The sequence below is a fragment of the Ambystoma mexicanum genome, chromosome 6q (assembly GCF_040938575.1).
Source record: "Ambystoma mexicanum isolate Mex_15411 chromosome 6q, UKY_AmexF1_1, whole genome shotgun sequence".
Taxonomy (NCBI): Eukaryota; Metazoa; Chordata; class Amphibia; order Caudata; family Ambystomatidae; genus Ambystoma; species Ambystoma mexicanum.
In genome coordinates, this window is record NC_090937.1 from 650,030,829 (window position 1) to 650,045,248 (window position 14,420).

Below are 14,420 nucleotides of genomic sequence, written 5' to 3' on the forward strand. Positions count from 1 at the left end.
ATTCTTTCTTTCCTCTCCTTCCCCCAGAAGCTCACTGTCTCCAGAGCTCTGGTACTCTCTAGGCTGGACTATTGCTACAGCCTCTTTCTAAATCTGCCTGCCTGCCTCTACTCTCTGCCCTCTGCAACTCATCCAGAACAGGACTGCGAGACTTGTCCTTGGCCTCAAGCACAGGGATCGTATCTCTCCGGGACTGAAATCTCTGCACTGGCTCCCAGTGGCTGCAAGTATTAAGTTCAAAACCCTCTGCATTGTCTACAAGGACTTCTGGGGACTGGGGCCTCAATACCTTCAACTCTCTCTTCCTAAATATCTTCCTTCTCAAGCTCTTCGCTCATCTGCTTCTCCAAGCAATGAGTTGGTGGTAGATCTCTCGCTTCTGGAACAGCCTCCCTGCCTCACTAAAACTTGAGGAGAACCATCTCCAGTTCAGGAAGCACCTCAAAACCTTTCTCTTTGCTTCTGCTTTCTCTCCTCCTCTCCACTACTGAATCACTTGCTGAAACTGCACTGGTTACCTGGCCACCCTCTGATCCCGGCCCCAGGTCCCCTCCACCGCCATTCGCACACCTGCACTGCCTTCCTGGCAAAAAAAAAACATTACTCCTCTACAAATTGAACCATTGCTTCACTCGCTATCGGATCTTTCCAACATAACATCTCCTGAGTAATTGTCTAGGGCTATCTCTTCTAATCTCATCAATATCGCCAATACAATAGCACCATTAAAGAAAAAGATACCGAAGGCAGAGAGCAGGCAGATTGCATGGTTCTCACCAGAATTACAATGTATCAAATCCCTTACTTTGAAGTATTTCCATACTTGGAAAATCCACAGAACGATGGATTCCTTGGAACTTATAAGAGTGCTGCAAAAAATTACAAACTGGCAATTCTGGAAGCAAAGAGAACTTTCTTTAATGCCAGGATTAGAAATGCCCAGTCGGATACCAAATAGCTTTTTAGCATCCTAAAGGAGCAGGAACTAACTAATCACACCACTCCTGAAAAACGGATTAAAAATAACACCGTTTGGTGTGACTTGATACAAGTGTTGCAGGATAAACTGACGAAAATCATAAACACAATTATGGAGAAAAACAATAACCCGAGTCAAGAAAATGCAACACCAAAGTGGGTTTTTGAGAAATGCCCTTGCATTCTGTTTTTAACTTTACGACAATCTCACTAAAGGATCTGGATACTATCATTAAACGGCTCAAACCCACCAAATGCAAAAATGAGATGTACTTAACAATGATTATTAAATCATGCCCGCCTACATTGGTACTGAGACTGCACTCCTTGAGCTTAAATCTAAGCTACTTATTTGTATGGACAGGAATGAAGCCTCATTACTAATGTTGCTGGATCTATCGGCCGCTTTTGACCTGGTGGACCATTCAATCATGTCCACCAGGTTAAAGGAAGTTGCAAACTTTTCACCACTTGCTATTCAATGGGTGTCCTCTTTTCTTGGCAATCGCGAAAGTAGGGTTTACCTTGGAGAAGCTGAATAGATACCATTTAATGTTGGTTGTGTGGTCCCTGAAGGGGCATCCACCTCGCTATGTTTTTATAATATTTTCACTGTCCAACTGTTTGCTAGGCTGGCGCATGAGGGCGTAGTTTTTCCCGAATTACGCAGTGTGTCGTCTCCCTTACCGGGAATCATGAATTGGATGAAACAGAAATTAACAAAGTATTTGACCTCATTGAGTCATGGATGATTCACAATAAATTATCACTCTAAGGACAAAAACGAGCAGATGGTAATTGTGTCTATTCGTATGCTACAGAAACTAGGCATGGCATATGAGAGTTTTCACATAGGGACAGAAATTATTGCTCCGCTGAAGAACGTGAAAACTCTTGGAGTAGTACTTGACCAGCATCTTGCCATGAGACCATATGTAAGCAGCCTTGTGTCATCATGCGCATATTTATATAAAGTTGCTCGCTCATTTAAGACCCTTGATCTCCCAAGAGAATGTGGAAATGATTGCTAGAGCAATCATCGGGGCAACAATTGATCACTGCTCTAGTTTACTCATAGGTATTGATAAAACTAGCCAGAATAAACTCCAGGTTTGTCAGAATGGAGCTGTCAGAGTAGTGATGGGGCTCAAACGCAGGGACCATGTCACATCGGCCAGACGCTCTCTACACTGGCTACCGATTGAAACGAGGATCCGTTTTCGAATCCTAACCATTGTTCAGAAGGGTAGATCGGGTAAGATGCCAGGATATCTACAACAACTACTGGTCACAAAATCATATGACAGATTATTAAAATCTAATAATCAGAATCTTCTCACCACTCCCAAATGCCATACTGTTAGTGTCCAACACAGCCTTCTCACCCATTGCCCCAAAAGTATAGAATAATCTGCATCCAGAGCTGAGATGCTTGGAATGCACTGAAACATTTAAAAAGAAACTGAAAACTCATCTGTTCCCATAGGCAGCCTTTTTCGCCAGCTGAATATAGGATTCCCCAGGGCTTATTTGTTTTTATGTTGTATATGTTTTGTCTCACCCTCAAGGCCCAGGGTCCATGGATGCAAGCAATAAATCTCGTAAAGTAAAGTACCACTCATAGGCTATGTCCAAGCAAACGGACCAGTGACTATCTTGACTATCTGTCTGGATGAACTTCGTTGATGGATGCTCTACAATGAACTCAAGTTAAATCCCAATAACAAAGAGTTTATCATGTTCGACCCGAGGCACAGTTTAAAGGAACGTTTATTTATCTCTCCCACCTATGCATGCGCTTTGGTCTCCCCACAAACTTTGCGAGTAAAGGAAAGAACCTGGGTTTCCTTTATGCTGGTCGATTTCCCTCCACTCAAATTGTTGAGGTCAATGTCTCTTTTTACAAACTCTGCCTCCTTTGTTATGTACTTCCTTTAATCCCAAAGGAAGACCACCCCACAATTGTTGCCTCTTTAAACAGACGTTGTATGATGCCAATGTTCTTTACGCTGGCATTCCCGAATATTTACAACACCTCCAGCAATTTCAAAATACTGCAGTTCGCCTTGTTTTGAGACTTACGAAACACGATGGTATCACTGCCTTAATGCAATCCCTGCATTGGCTCAACGTTCATAGCAGGATCTTCAAGATTATTTTCCTGGTTTTTAAATGGTGGCAAAGTATCTTGAAAGTAAGATTACTTGGTACACACCCCCACAAACCTTTCCCTCGGATCATCTTTTCTTAGTGGATACCCCTAACTTGAGATGTGTTTCCAGGGGTGATCATCGATTTTTGGTATACGGCAAATGGCTTTGGAGTCGTCTACTACAGACTCTTCGCAACATCACATTTTAGCTACCTTTTCTATAAGTCCTAAAAACACATCTGTTGATTCGTTTTCTTATTGCTTTGGTTTTTTTTTCTTTCTTGGCTGCTGTGCCCAGATGCAATTATTTTTGCTGAGGCACTGTGTTACAAACTTCAAATTCCAATCTGTGTTTCTCACCGAAGCCTCGGGTACTTATCAGATCGGACACTCGGGTCCACCCGTCTAGTCTGGCAGACAACTAAATGGCCCACACAATGGGATGGCCATGAGATTCAGCCTGTTTTCACTTTCTGCTGCAGGAAGGTTAGGGTTATGAGAAAGTTACATTTTCTGAACTTTGCTGTGTAGAGCGGGAGGGTTTGACCGTCGCAGGTGATCAGCATAGGCTCCATATTGTGTGCCAGGTGGATAATCCACATTCAGCACACCTCGGAGGACTTGAGGAGGTTCAAAAGGAAGGCATGTCCTTTTTCTTTTACATTTACACTGTGCTTTGAAGATAATGAAATCACGCCAGATAATGCCCAGGAGATTGAGGTCTCCCTATGAGTAGTAAAGCCTGATACCTTTCCTCATCAAACAAGCCTTGACAGCTTTCCACGCCCCTTTAGGGCGGGATATCCGGTCCCTATGACGTCATATCCTAGGCGTGGCCCCCTGGGGCTTCCCCCGGAAGTTCTGCCTGGGCAAAATCCTGTCCCGGAAGTGATGTAGGTGTGTTTAACAGGCCCTGGGTCCTTAGCGGGGGTGTCCCACCGGATGTGACATCATGGGGGCTATCGGGAAGGTCCCCCCAAGGGTTGGGGCCCCAAGGGGACTTCCTCCGGATGCCCCCCAAAGAACCGGAAGTGTGGAGCGGGGTTTTGAAGGGTGGGGCGTGGCGTGTAGGGCGTATATATATATATATATATAGCAGTGTTTTGGCTGGAGGTCCAAGCCAATCCTGAGGAACGGGTTGAAATTCGGATTTAACAGCATCAGCGCGACCGGGCAGGTGCGGTAAGGTAAACATAAGATTGAAGCTAGGGGCGCGGTGACTAGGGGTGGCGGTGTTAAAGCGGGTCTTGAGTATAGTGTGGCAGGGTGTCTACACTTATAATAAGACAGGTAAGAATTAGAAAAATAAAAAATAAAAATAAAAATAAAAAAATCGAAAATACATTTGTAAATATATAAAAAATGGCAAATTATGAAAAATTCATTTTCATAAACTAAAAAAAAGTAATAATTTTTTTATACTTATGAAAAATTAATTTTTCATAATTTTCCGGCCGGTTATGCTGGGGAGAAAACATTTAAAAAAAAAAAAAAAAAAAAAAATTATAATAATTTATGAATAATATTCATCATAAATGTTGGGGTAATGGGTCTGAGTCCAACAGGCTTGTGAAGCAAGACCCGAAGGTTCTGCAAGGGTCCATTTGTGAATACTGGGCCATCAGTGGAGGTCTCTGTCCTTTTCAAGGCACTCAGGCTGCAAAATGACATGCACAAGGGTCTGCGCAAGCCATGTTCACCCCACACCCCTGCCAGCCGTCTATATATATAGAGAGAGCTCAAAAGAAGATGTTGGGCCCATCCCTGTGGTGTTACAGCTGTAATTCAACAGGAACAGGCCCAGCGGATATGCTGTTGATCTCTGAAATTCCAGGGGAGGCCGGAAATGGCCGCGGTGTCCGCATGGTCTGTTCTTGCAGCCCTCAGCAGGATGGGTGGGGTGGCAGTGCTGTGGTCTGAGCCCCGAGGGGCAGCTCTGATGGATCACTTTGAATTTCCGGGGGATGTTGCCACACCCCTGCAGCCCCAGGTGGTGGAGGAGCCCTTGAAATTTCCGGGAGGATGGTATCCGGCTGACCATGCAGCCCCCAGCCCTCCCCTTCCCCCAACACCCTTAGATCCGGGCTCAAAGTCCTAGGGCCTTATCTTGAGTGGCAGAAGCTGGTGACCATCTGGAGTTAATTTCACAGATATCTGCAAAGCCCGCCACTTTTGAGATACCATTATAAAGAGGGGTGGTTTAACTGTTGTCAGCCCTTGTGTGACGCCTGTTAAGAATTAACCAACTGCAGCCCCAGTGTGTGTGTGTGAAGTCATCGTGCGTGCTCGTTACAGCTACCATGCAGGAGCAGCATCAGACAAACGATCAGGTAAGGGGTCTATAAACTCTGACATGCGGCAGCCTCCATTAGTTTTATGTAAAATGCTAACTTTTCCTAATTTATCTACAGGACCTCTTCCCAGACCTTTCACTAGGGGATGTACTAGATTTTAGTCCTGCCCCAGGTACTATCTTTTATATTCAATTATTGGCATGCCACTGTGTTTAAAAATATATACATGTACATAGGTACAGAATATGTTTGTTTGTTAGACGCTGGGGTAAATGCTGGGGGCCGCTATGTTTAAAACATTGGTTAGCGTGTGGTGCTTTAAAGACATATGTGTAGTTGCACCATATTAGCTTTTTAAAAAACAATTGCCAGTCCGACCTGTCTTTTGAAAAAATAATGATAATAATAATGTGGCCATCTGTATTGTGCATGCATAGCCATGGGCCCCGTGGCGGGGTGTGCTGAGGTGTCCCGGTTTTGCGGGTGTCTTTGTCTGTATTTGGGGCTCTGGTTCCCCTTTGCCATGATTATGTGCCCATTGGAAACTGTAGTGTTCCCTGTTTTATCGTGTTGTTGTAGTAGGGGGGCATTGCCAGGCATGCACAATAGCGCACATCTGAAATGTTTTTTATTTTTTACAATTTAAGCGCATTTTAGGCAGTGATGAATGAATTATAATATGTGCTTCTTTGAGCAGTAACATTTAAACCCCCAGTCTCCTCCAAACGCTACTTGTGTGTGGGGGTGTGTGTAGCGCTTAGACAACCCCCTTTCATGAGATAGGGCTGCATTTATGAAAAACAGTCCTAGTCCTTGAAAGGGGGTTGTCTAAGCATTACACACACCCACACACACACAAGTAGCGTTTGGAGGCGACGGGGTTTAAGTATTACTGCTCAAACCATAATTCCCCTCCAAACGTGCCTTAAGTGTAGTCCCTTGACAGCCCCCTTTCATGAGACAGGCCTCCTTATGAGGTCCTGGGGGCCCAGCTCCTCTAAAGCTCTATGGACCAGGCGCCCCTAATGCAGCCCGCACCATCGCAGGCTATTTACATTAAGATGTTTGCGGTTTGCAGCCATCATCCGTCCATTGTATCTGCATTAGCATCTACATGGGGTGGATGGCCTCTGCATACCGCAAACATCTCAATGCTGATACACGTCTTTCTTTTGTAAAGAAATACAGACTTGTATCCGCATTAAGATGACAACTGCAAACAGCTGTTATCTTAATGCAAATACAAGTCTGTATTTCTTTTTAAAAAGAAAAACGTGTATCTTTTGCAAGAGGCGCACATTGTGCCTCTGATGTTGTGCTGCTGGGGGCTGGTGAACAAAGACACCGCACTCAGGCCAGAGCCCCAGGCAAGCGCTTTTCAATAGATAAGATAATCCTTATCTATTGCAACGCGCTTGCCTGGGCCTCTGGCATCAGGCGGCACTGAGGCTGTTCACTGTGCTCGTCCTGGAGGGGTGAACAGGGCCTAGCCATTCCTGTGCACCCCTCCAGGACTCATTTAAAAATGGGCCCCCTCCCTGATCCATGGGTAGGGGGTGGGGGCATGAGGGGGCTCAAAAACAAAAGGCCATTTGTCCTGTGCAATTTATGTGAATTATGCACATTTTATTAAAATGGCGTTGCATAACCACCCAAATTGCACAGGCTGAATGGCATTTGCCTTCCATAAAATCAACACACTCACAAAACCAAGCAAGGATATTTTCTTCTGATCGTGTTTCTGAAAAGGTTAAAAAGTGGGCAGGCTTTAAAATCCAAGGCCGAATACAAATGTTTTCCCTGGATATTGCAGTACCAAAAAGGGACATTTAACTTTTAGTTGTTTATTTCTCATCCTGCTCTATAGTGCACTGGTGATGTGTCTGATGTTTGATACACGATGACGCCTTTAACTCATAAATTCAAAGTGGCCAGTCAATGTTTCTCATCTACCCTGACTTGAGCCCTGGTTTAAAGTATCTATAAAACACACGTGAGGAATTCCGCATTCATTTTTAAAAGACATGCATGTTCTTTTAAGACAAAAAATAAATAAATAAAGAAATAAATAAAGGTTTACAGAAGCTTTAAAGGACCCGCGGGTTACAGGCATTCATTGAAGTATACACCCTGTTCTTTATAAATCAAAGGGATGATGGCACACCTGGTTTAGGCATTTTATTTTACAACAGGAGCATATTTACTGCTCCAATTAAGCCATTAACTTTCAGAAAGCTGTTTTGAAATAACTCTGCAAGGCATTTGCACTATGTTTGATGTTATTGTTTGATAAAGCTAGCACAAGGAAACACCACAATGGGTCACTTTGGGTTTTTAAATAATATTTATTCAACAACCCCAGTCAAAGCGACTAGCCCCAACCCAGAACCATTGGTTGGCTGGGGTATGCCTGGGCCATAAGAGTGTCTTAGGCACCAACGAAAAAAAAAAGTATTCCACATTTGCAAAATGGCCATTCATTTCTTTTGTGACACGGTTTGACCCGCACACTGGGGATAAGGTTTTTTTTTTGGGATAAAATGTGTGGTATATTGTACATTTTAAAGAATGTTATGCATCAAGGCTGGGCAGAACTATTAGCCTCCCTGTCCAGGTCCCCATCGAGTTGATCCCCAAGGGTCCACAGTTAATAAGGGCCCCAAGCAGGGGTTGTTGTGCTTCTTGTACGTGGGGGTGGCTGTTACCCCCAAGGATTGGGCATTTGCAGTATGGGAGACCCGAGGCTTATTTATTTATCTATTTATTTTATTTATTGCGTCCAGCAGATGGCTATGCTGCATGGGATGCCTCCTTGGAAGACGCATGTATAAATTCCGAAGCACTTATCGACCTCTTGGCAGAATACGGAATTCCTAGTATCAATACCGCCGGTGTGTACTTTTAATACAGATGTTATTAGTAACTGTTATTAATATACATAATGTATTTTTATGGCACGAGCATAAGATGATTATAGTTATTTAATAATGGGTATTTACAATAACATATGTTGTTTCCTTATTTTCTAGCGGTGATCCATGCGGGCGCCGCTTCTGCAGGTGTGCGAGAGGCATCGGCTCTTGTAGCAGGTAATTATTATAGGTGAACCCTGTAAAGCATGTATGCTTTTTTTTTTATAGGAGTCCCGATGCTTTCCACAAATTGAGTCTTTAGTGTAAAACATGATGATGTATTTGAAACATAGGTCTGCCATGTGACGATTTGATGTAGAACCTGGTGGTAACTGTTTTCTTTGGTTTTTATTGCAGATACACCCCGTGTGGGACCAACGGCATCACGCCCCTCCTCAGATCCACAGACCGCTGGACCATCAGCCTCTGATGCCACCCCCAGGACCCATGCCAGATACCCAACACCTGCAGTGAACCCGTCATTAAAAAGGAAGCACCCTGGCTGGGGTACAGAATGTAAGTATGCTTAAAGGATCACTGAGAGCTACTCTTTTTTTTCCATAGCAGGTGTCGTTAATATTTCAACGTGTCTTTAGAAGAACATGCGCGGTCCGTTATGGGGTTTTACAGAGTGCTGCACAGGCCTAATTTTTATCATACAGTTTCTTTTAATATTTTAAAGGGGTTCGTATACCTCGAGTTTGACCTGAACAATGTGCCGTAATGTATTACTTGGTCTTTAATATAAAACTAAAACTGTTTTTTTTTCTTTTATTTTAGGGGCGTGTGCTGCTGCTGTTGAGAAAGAAGTTATAGCGCAGCCGTCCACTGTGACCCCGACAGCTCGAACCCCGCCAGTTGCAGGTCAGCCGCCTACACCGCTGTTGTATAAAGTCGCTGTTTGTAATGATGTGTTAGATGGGGCAGTAAAGCTCCTTTTAAATGAAAAGCAGGGCTTAGCGCTTAAAAGGGGGCGGGTGTCTCAAGGGTCTGCAAACAAGTTCATTTTAAATAAAAAGAGGGGCTTATCTCTTAAAAGGGGACGGGTGTCTCAAGGGGTTGCAAATGTTGTAGTACCCATTAACCCCCAACATATTATTGTTCCCAACAATCATATACCACTGCCTATTGAATCACTCATACCTGTAGCACCTGTTAATGCTGTATCTCCCCAGGAGACACAGACAGGGGGTGCGCTTATACCGGGCCCGGGGCTCCCGGTAGTGGGCTCCGAAAAACTTTTAGACAGAGGGACGGTTAGCCCACGTCCGTGGACCCCCAGCTGTGGTAAGAGCCCACCCCCTCATTTGTACTCCCCAACGAGCCCCAACCGCATAGTCTCTGATAGTCCGCCACAGGGGTCTCCGGCTTGGGGTGAGATCACCCCACCACCTGTGTACTCGCCAGCAATCCCCATCCGCATAGGCTCTGGTCATCAGCTCTTGTGGCCCCCGGGCTGTAGAGATATAACACCACCCCAGGCATACACACCTACGGTCCCTAACACCAAGAGATCTATTAGGACTTCTGAAGCTCTAGAAGGTGTGGGTGTTCAACCTAACACCAGGGTCGTCCTAGAGGCGACACCTATTATAATAATTTCAGATTCACCCATAAAAATAGGGTCTCAAAACTGCGGATATGCATCTGTCATCCGTGAAACAGGATATTCCCCGAAACCCCTTGATCTGTCCTACAGGGGGCCCAACGGTATAAACCAACAAAGACGCATACCCAGCATTTATTGTACAGATTCGAATGTACAACCCTTAAATAACCCAGCGCCTGTGAATCTCAACACAGCCAACAGTTTTGTAAATATCCGTGCTTCTAAAAAGGGACACGTTGTAAAAGAGTTATTTCGGGCCCCCGGTTTAAAAAAACTGCGAAAGGAAAAACACTTATCAGGCCCGCATAACAGCTCTAGATTATGACGCCAGGCCTGGTGCTTGAGACATCTGTTTGGTAAAAAACATCTAGTAGACATGCGTAAGCGCGTGTCTAAGGCCAAACAAGCCCTTTTCGCTAGGATTTCTAAAAACAGGGTGAACACCATAGCTAAAAAAAGGATGAAAAAGAACACACCACCAACTCGTAAAAACAAACTTGAAAAGAAATGGGTGTTACAAAAGCATATACCGACCAGGTCTGGTTTTGCAGAACCCCCAGAGCCTTTAAGCACAGGGGTGGACCCTGGGATGGGTACATCCGAGTCCTGCTTAAATGCTACGCCCGAAACACTGCAGACAGTGTTGGAAAACACATACACCCCCTCAAACCTTGTTAAAAAACGAGGTATCTCTTTAAAAGATTTACCGGCACGCCGTTTAAAATGGCTTCAAACCCTCAGGCAGCGAAAAATGTTTCTCAAACGCCTGAGAAAAGCTAAAATGATCATCATGCAGCGAGCCCTTAAAGATTTAGAGGCTCAACCCCAAAACACACCCCCTCCGGATGAAACTGACGCGGTTTTCTTGCAGAGTATGGGCACATACCAGCGAGATCTACCAAAGTTTCGAAGCGTTGAACACTATGAGGTGTTCCGCTTTATAAATCTGGATAGGTTAAGATCAACCGGTCAAGGACTCTTAGTGATCACAGAAACTACTGAAAGGCTCATCTCTCAGATTCTTGAAACGGTTGGGCCTAACGATTTTGTCCAGATACGCCTAGACAGCACTGTTTTAAACAGGCCTCTTTTCACCAGGCGATCGTTTCGGCAGACCTTTGATGTTTTGCAGTTTCTAGAAAACATTGGAAAACTGCTACAAAGTAAGGCGGAACTGGTCGTGACCGAGCCCTTGAGACTGGTGTCGGTGGTTGTCAGGGCTAGAGAGGGTGGTGTGTACAGACCCCTGAAGAAAACCCTTTACAGTATGGTGGTTTCCAAGAAGAAACGCTGGCTCTTGGATTTTAATTACGGGGACCTGAACATATGTATGGCTGCAAGCATTATAGGCCTGCTAGAGCCTAGAACCGTTACAGATGGATACATTCAGGCAAGAGCTATGGAGGTTCACAGCGTATTGGGTATACCACCTGATGTTATGGTTGGTTTTAATGATCTGCGTTTATTTGAGGATCACTTTGGTGTGCCTATCAAAATCCTGTATAATGATGACAGGGTTTGGAAATACTTCCCGGCAGGTGACAATGTGAATAAGAACACTATATATATTTTACACCACGAGCAGCACTATTATGGAATCTTAAACCTTCAGAGTTTCCTAGGGGCTCGCAATTTATGCCTGCATTGTTGTCACATATACAGCAATAAAACCGCTCACAGGTGCCACTTACACTGTAACATGTGTCAGAGAGACGGTTGCGTGGTGACCAGTGAATCAGGCTTTAAATGTCCCCGGTGTAAAACATTTGCCCGATCCAAAGACTGTCTTCAACAACACGTTGAAAAGGCGGCTCAAGGTACAGTCGTATGTCATCTAAAAACAGACTGCAGTTCCTGTGGCCGTTTTATAAAGGCCAATCATGAATGCAAGGGTCGGATATGTCCCCGCTGTGATGTAGAAGTGGTCTCTGGGGATGAACACCAGTGTTATATGACACACCCGAAAGAAATAGCCAAAACCGAGAATTACATAATCTTTGATATGGAGTGCATGCAGGAGACCGGCATACACATACCCAACTATATCTATGCCAGGCATCTGACTCGTGACGACCGCTGGTCATTCGCTGGAATTGACTGCGTCAGCCGCTTCATTAAAACATTTCTGACAAAAAAATTCCACGGGTATAGCTTTTTGGCACACAACAGTCAGGGCTAGGATGGCTTCTTCATAATACAACAACTGATTAAAGAGAGAGTCGACGTCAAGCTGATAACTCAGGGTGCAAAGTTGAAACTCCTCGCTGTGCCAGACCTTAAAATCCGCTTTATCGACAGTTTGAATTTTCTACCCATGAAATTAAGCAAACTGCCTAAGGCTTTTGGCTTCCCTGGGTCCAAAGGGTATTTCCCCCATTTCTTTAATACAGTCCAGAATCAGAGCTATGTGGGAGCCATACCCCCTATGGAGTGTTATGGGTCAGAATACATGATGCCTGATGACAAGGAGGCGTTTCTTAAATGGTATACGGAGGCCCGAACACAGGTTTTTGATTTTAAGAGAGAACTAAAAGCCTATTGTCGTGAAGACGTCAATATTTTGAGAACAGCCTGCAACAGTTTTCGAGACGGCATCATAGACATGACCCGACAGGTCCACACTATGGATGATCCTGAAAACCCCGAGATGAAGATACATTTTGTTACATATGTAGATCCCTTTACATTCATCACCCTGGCTAGCATGTGTATGCATATATACAAGCAACTGTTTCTAAAGTCTGAAACAATAGCCCTCATACCCCCAGACATGTATCATGGCCGCCAGAAACGATTTTCCACACCCTCCATCCAGTGGCTAATGTATATGTCTGAACAGATCAAGACACCTATACAACATGCCCTGCGCGGAGGAGAGAAAAAGATCGGACCCTATTTTCTAGACGGCTATGCGTCTTTAAACGGTGTGCAGATGGCCTATGAGTTTAATGGGTGTTTTTATCACGGGTGTCCACAATGTTATAAGAAAGATGACTATAACACCCTGACGGCGTGTACGTATGATCATCTTTACAGGAGAACTCTTTTAAAAAAGAATTTTCTTGAGACCCGGGGTCTGCGCGTTATTACGCTTTGGGAGCATGAGTGGACCGAAATGTTGAAAAAAGATTCTGATTTAAAGATTTTTCTCAAGCATAAGAATTTACCAGAACCCCTAGAACCGCGTGACGCTCTTTTTGGAGGTAGGACTAATGCCATCAAGCTCTACCACGAAACAGCCCCTGGTGAGAAGATACATTACTTAGACTTCACCAGCCTCTACCCCTTTATCAATCATTCAAAACCCTATCCTTTAGGACACCCACGGATCATCTATGAAAATTTTGGGGATATTAAGCAGTATTTTGGACTGATCAAATGCCAGGTGTACCCCCCTAAGAAGCTTTATTTTCCGGTCCTCCCTCAGAGGATTTCTGGTAAGCTCATGTTCCCATTGTGCATGGCTTGTGCAGAGTCAAAACAGACTGAAAAATGCACACATAGCGATGAGGAGCGTTCGATCACAGGTACCTGGTGTACCGTCGAGTTAGAAGTAGCCTTGCAGAAAGGGTACCGTCTGGGGAAGATTCATGAAATATGGCACTTTGAGAACATTACGGTAGAACTCTTTTGCGAGTACATTCGTATGTTCCTGCGGAGCAAACAAGAAGCTTCAGGATACCCCGAGGGCTGCGATGACCAGGCAGCCCGCCAGAAGTACATAGAGGACTATTACACACATCAGGGTATCCGCTTAAGACCAGAATTCATCGAGAATAACCCTTCCAGACGGCAGCTAGCCAAGCTGTGCTTAAATTCCTTATGGGGTAAATTTGCTCAGAGAACAAATTTACCAAACACATCTATTATAACCGACCCTGATAAGTTGACAGCCTATCTTTTTGACGCAGGTTATGACATTTCAAGCCTGCAGTTTATAGATGAGGAAACAGCATGCCTCTGTTGGAAATACGCTGAGGAGTACCCTACGTGCTCCAACAATATAAACATATTCATCGCCTGTTTCAGTACCGCTCATGCACGTCTGGAACTTTATACAGTCATGGATGCTCTCCAGGAGAGGTGTCTGTACCACGACACCGATTCGGTTATTTTTGTTAGCGCCCCCGGCCAGGTGAATCCCCCAATGGGTGATTATCTGGGTAATCTAACAAGTGAATTAGCTCCTGGTGAGCACATTATAGAATTTGTTTCTGCAGGGCCCAAAACATATTCCTATCGCACATCCTCAGTGGCGGTCTGTATGAAAGTAAAAGGCATCACTTTGAACGTCAGCAACAGCTTGAAGATCAATTTTGACAGTTTGAAAGAGCTGGTGCGCGAGTACACTTTAGAAAACACCATCAAATCTATTGTGGTGCAGCAGCCATCCATAGTGCGGGAGAAAAAACGCTGGGAGATCAGCACCCAGACACTGCAGAAGACTTTGAGGGTGGTGTTTGATAAAAGGGTGC

General features: G+C 44.5%; 2 protein-coding genes across 2 annotated transcripts in view; one reads left to right on the forward strand and one right to left on the reverse strand.

Annotated features, from left to right (window-relative positions):
- The window catches only part of BBS12 (Bardet-Biedl syndrome 12), a 386,191-nt gene that overhangs the window by 233,264 nt on the left and 138,507 nt on the right, over window positions 1-14,420 (reverse strand). The window lies entirely within an intron of this gene.
- Window positions 5,431-10,270, forward strand: LOC138515259 (uncharacterized). The gene is made up of 6 exons (XM_069630192.1): window positions 5,431-5,460; window positions 5,542-5,596; window positions 7,992-8,315; window positions 8,454-8,513; window positions 8,694-8,852; window positions 9,117-10,270. Exons 1-6 carry the CDS (start codon window positions 5,431-5,433, stop codon window positions 10,268-10,270), a joined length of 1,782 nt encoding a protein of 593 aa, XP_069486293.1.

What these genes read in the sequence shown, in the direction of transcription:
- LOC138515259 (XM_069630192.1), top strand. Translation starts at nt 5,431, where the DNA reads ATGCAGGAGCAGCATCAGACAAACGATCAG. An exon ending in GGCATCGGCTCTTGTAGCAG is followed by an intron (nt 8,514 to 8,693) that starts GTAATTATTATA and finishes TTTTTATTGCAG; the next exon opens with ATACACCCCGTGTGGGACCA. An exon ending in CCCTGGCTGGGGTACAGAAT is followed by an intron (nt 8,853 to 9,116) that starts GTAAGTATGCTT and finishes CTTTTATTTTAG; the next exon opens with GGGCGTGTGCTGCTGCTGTT.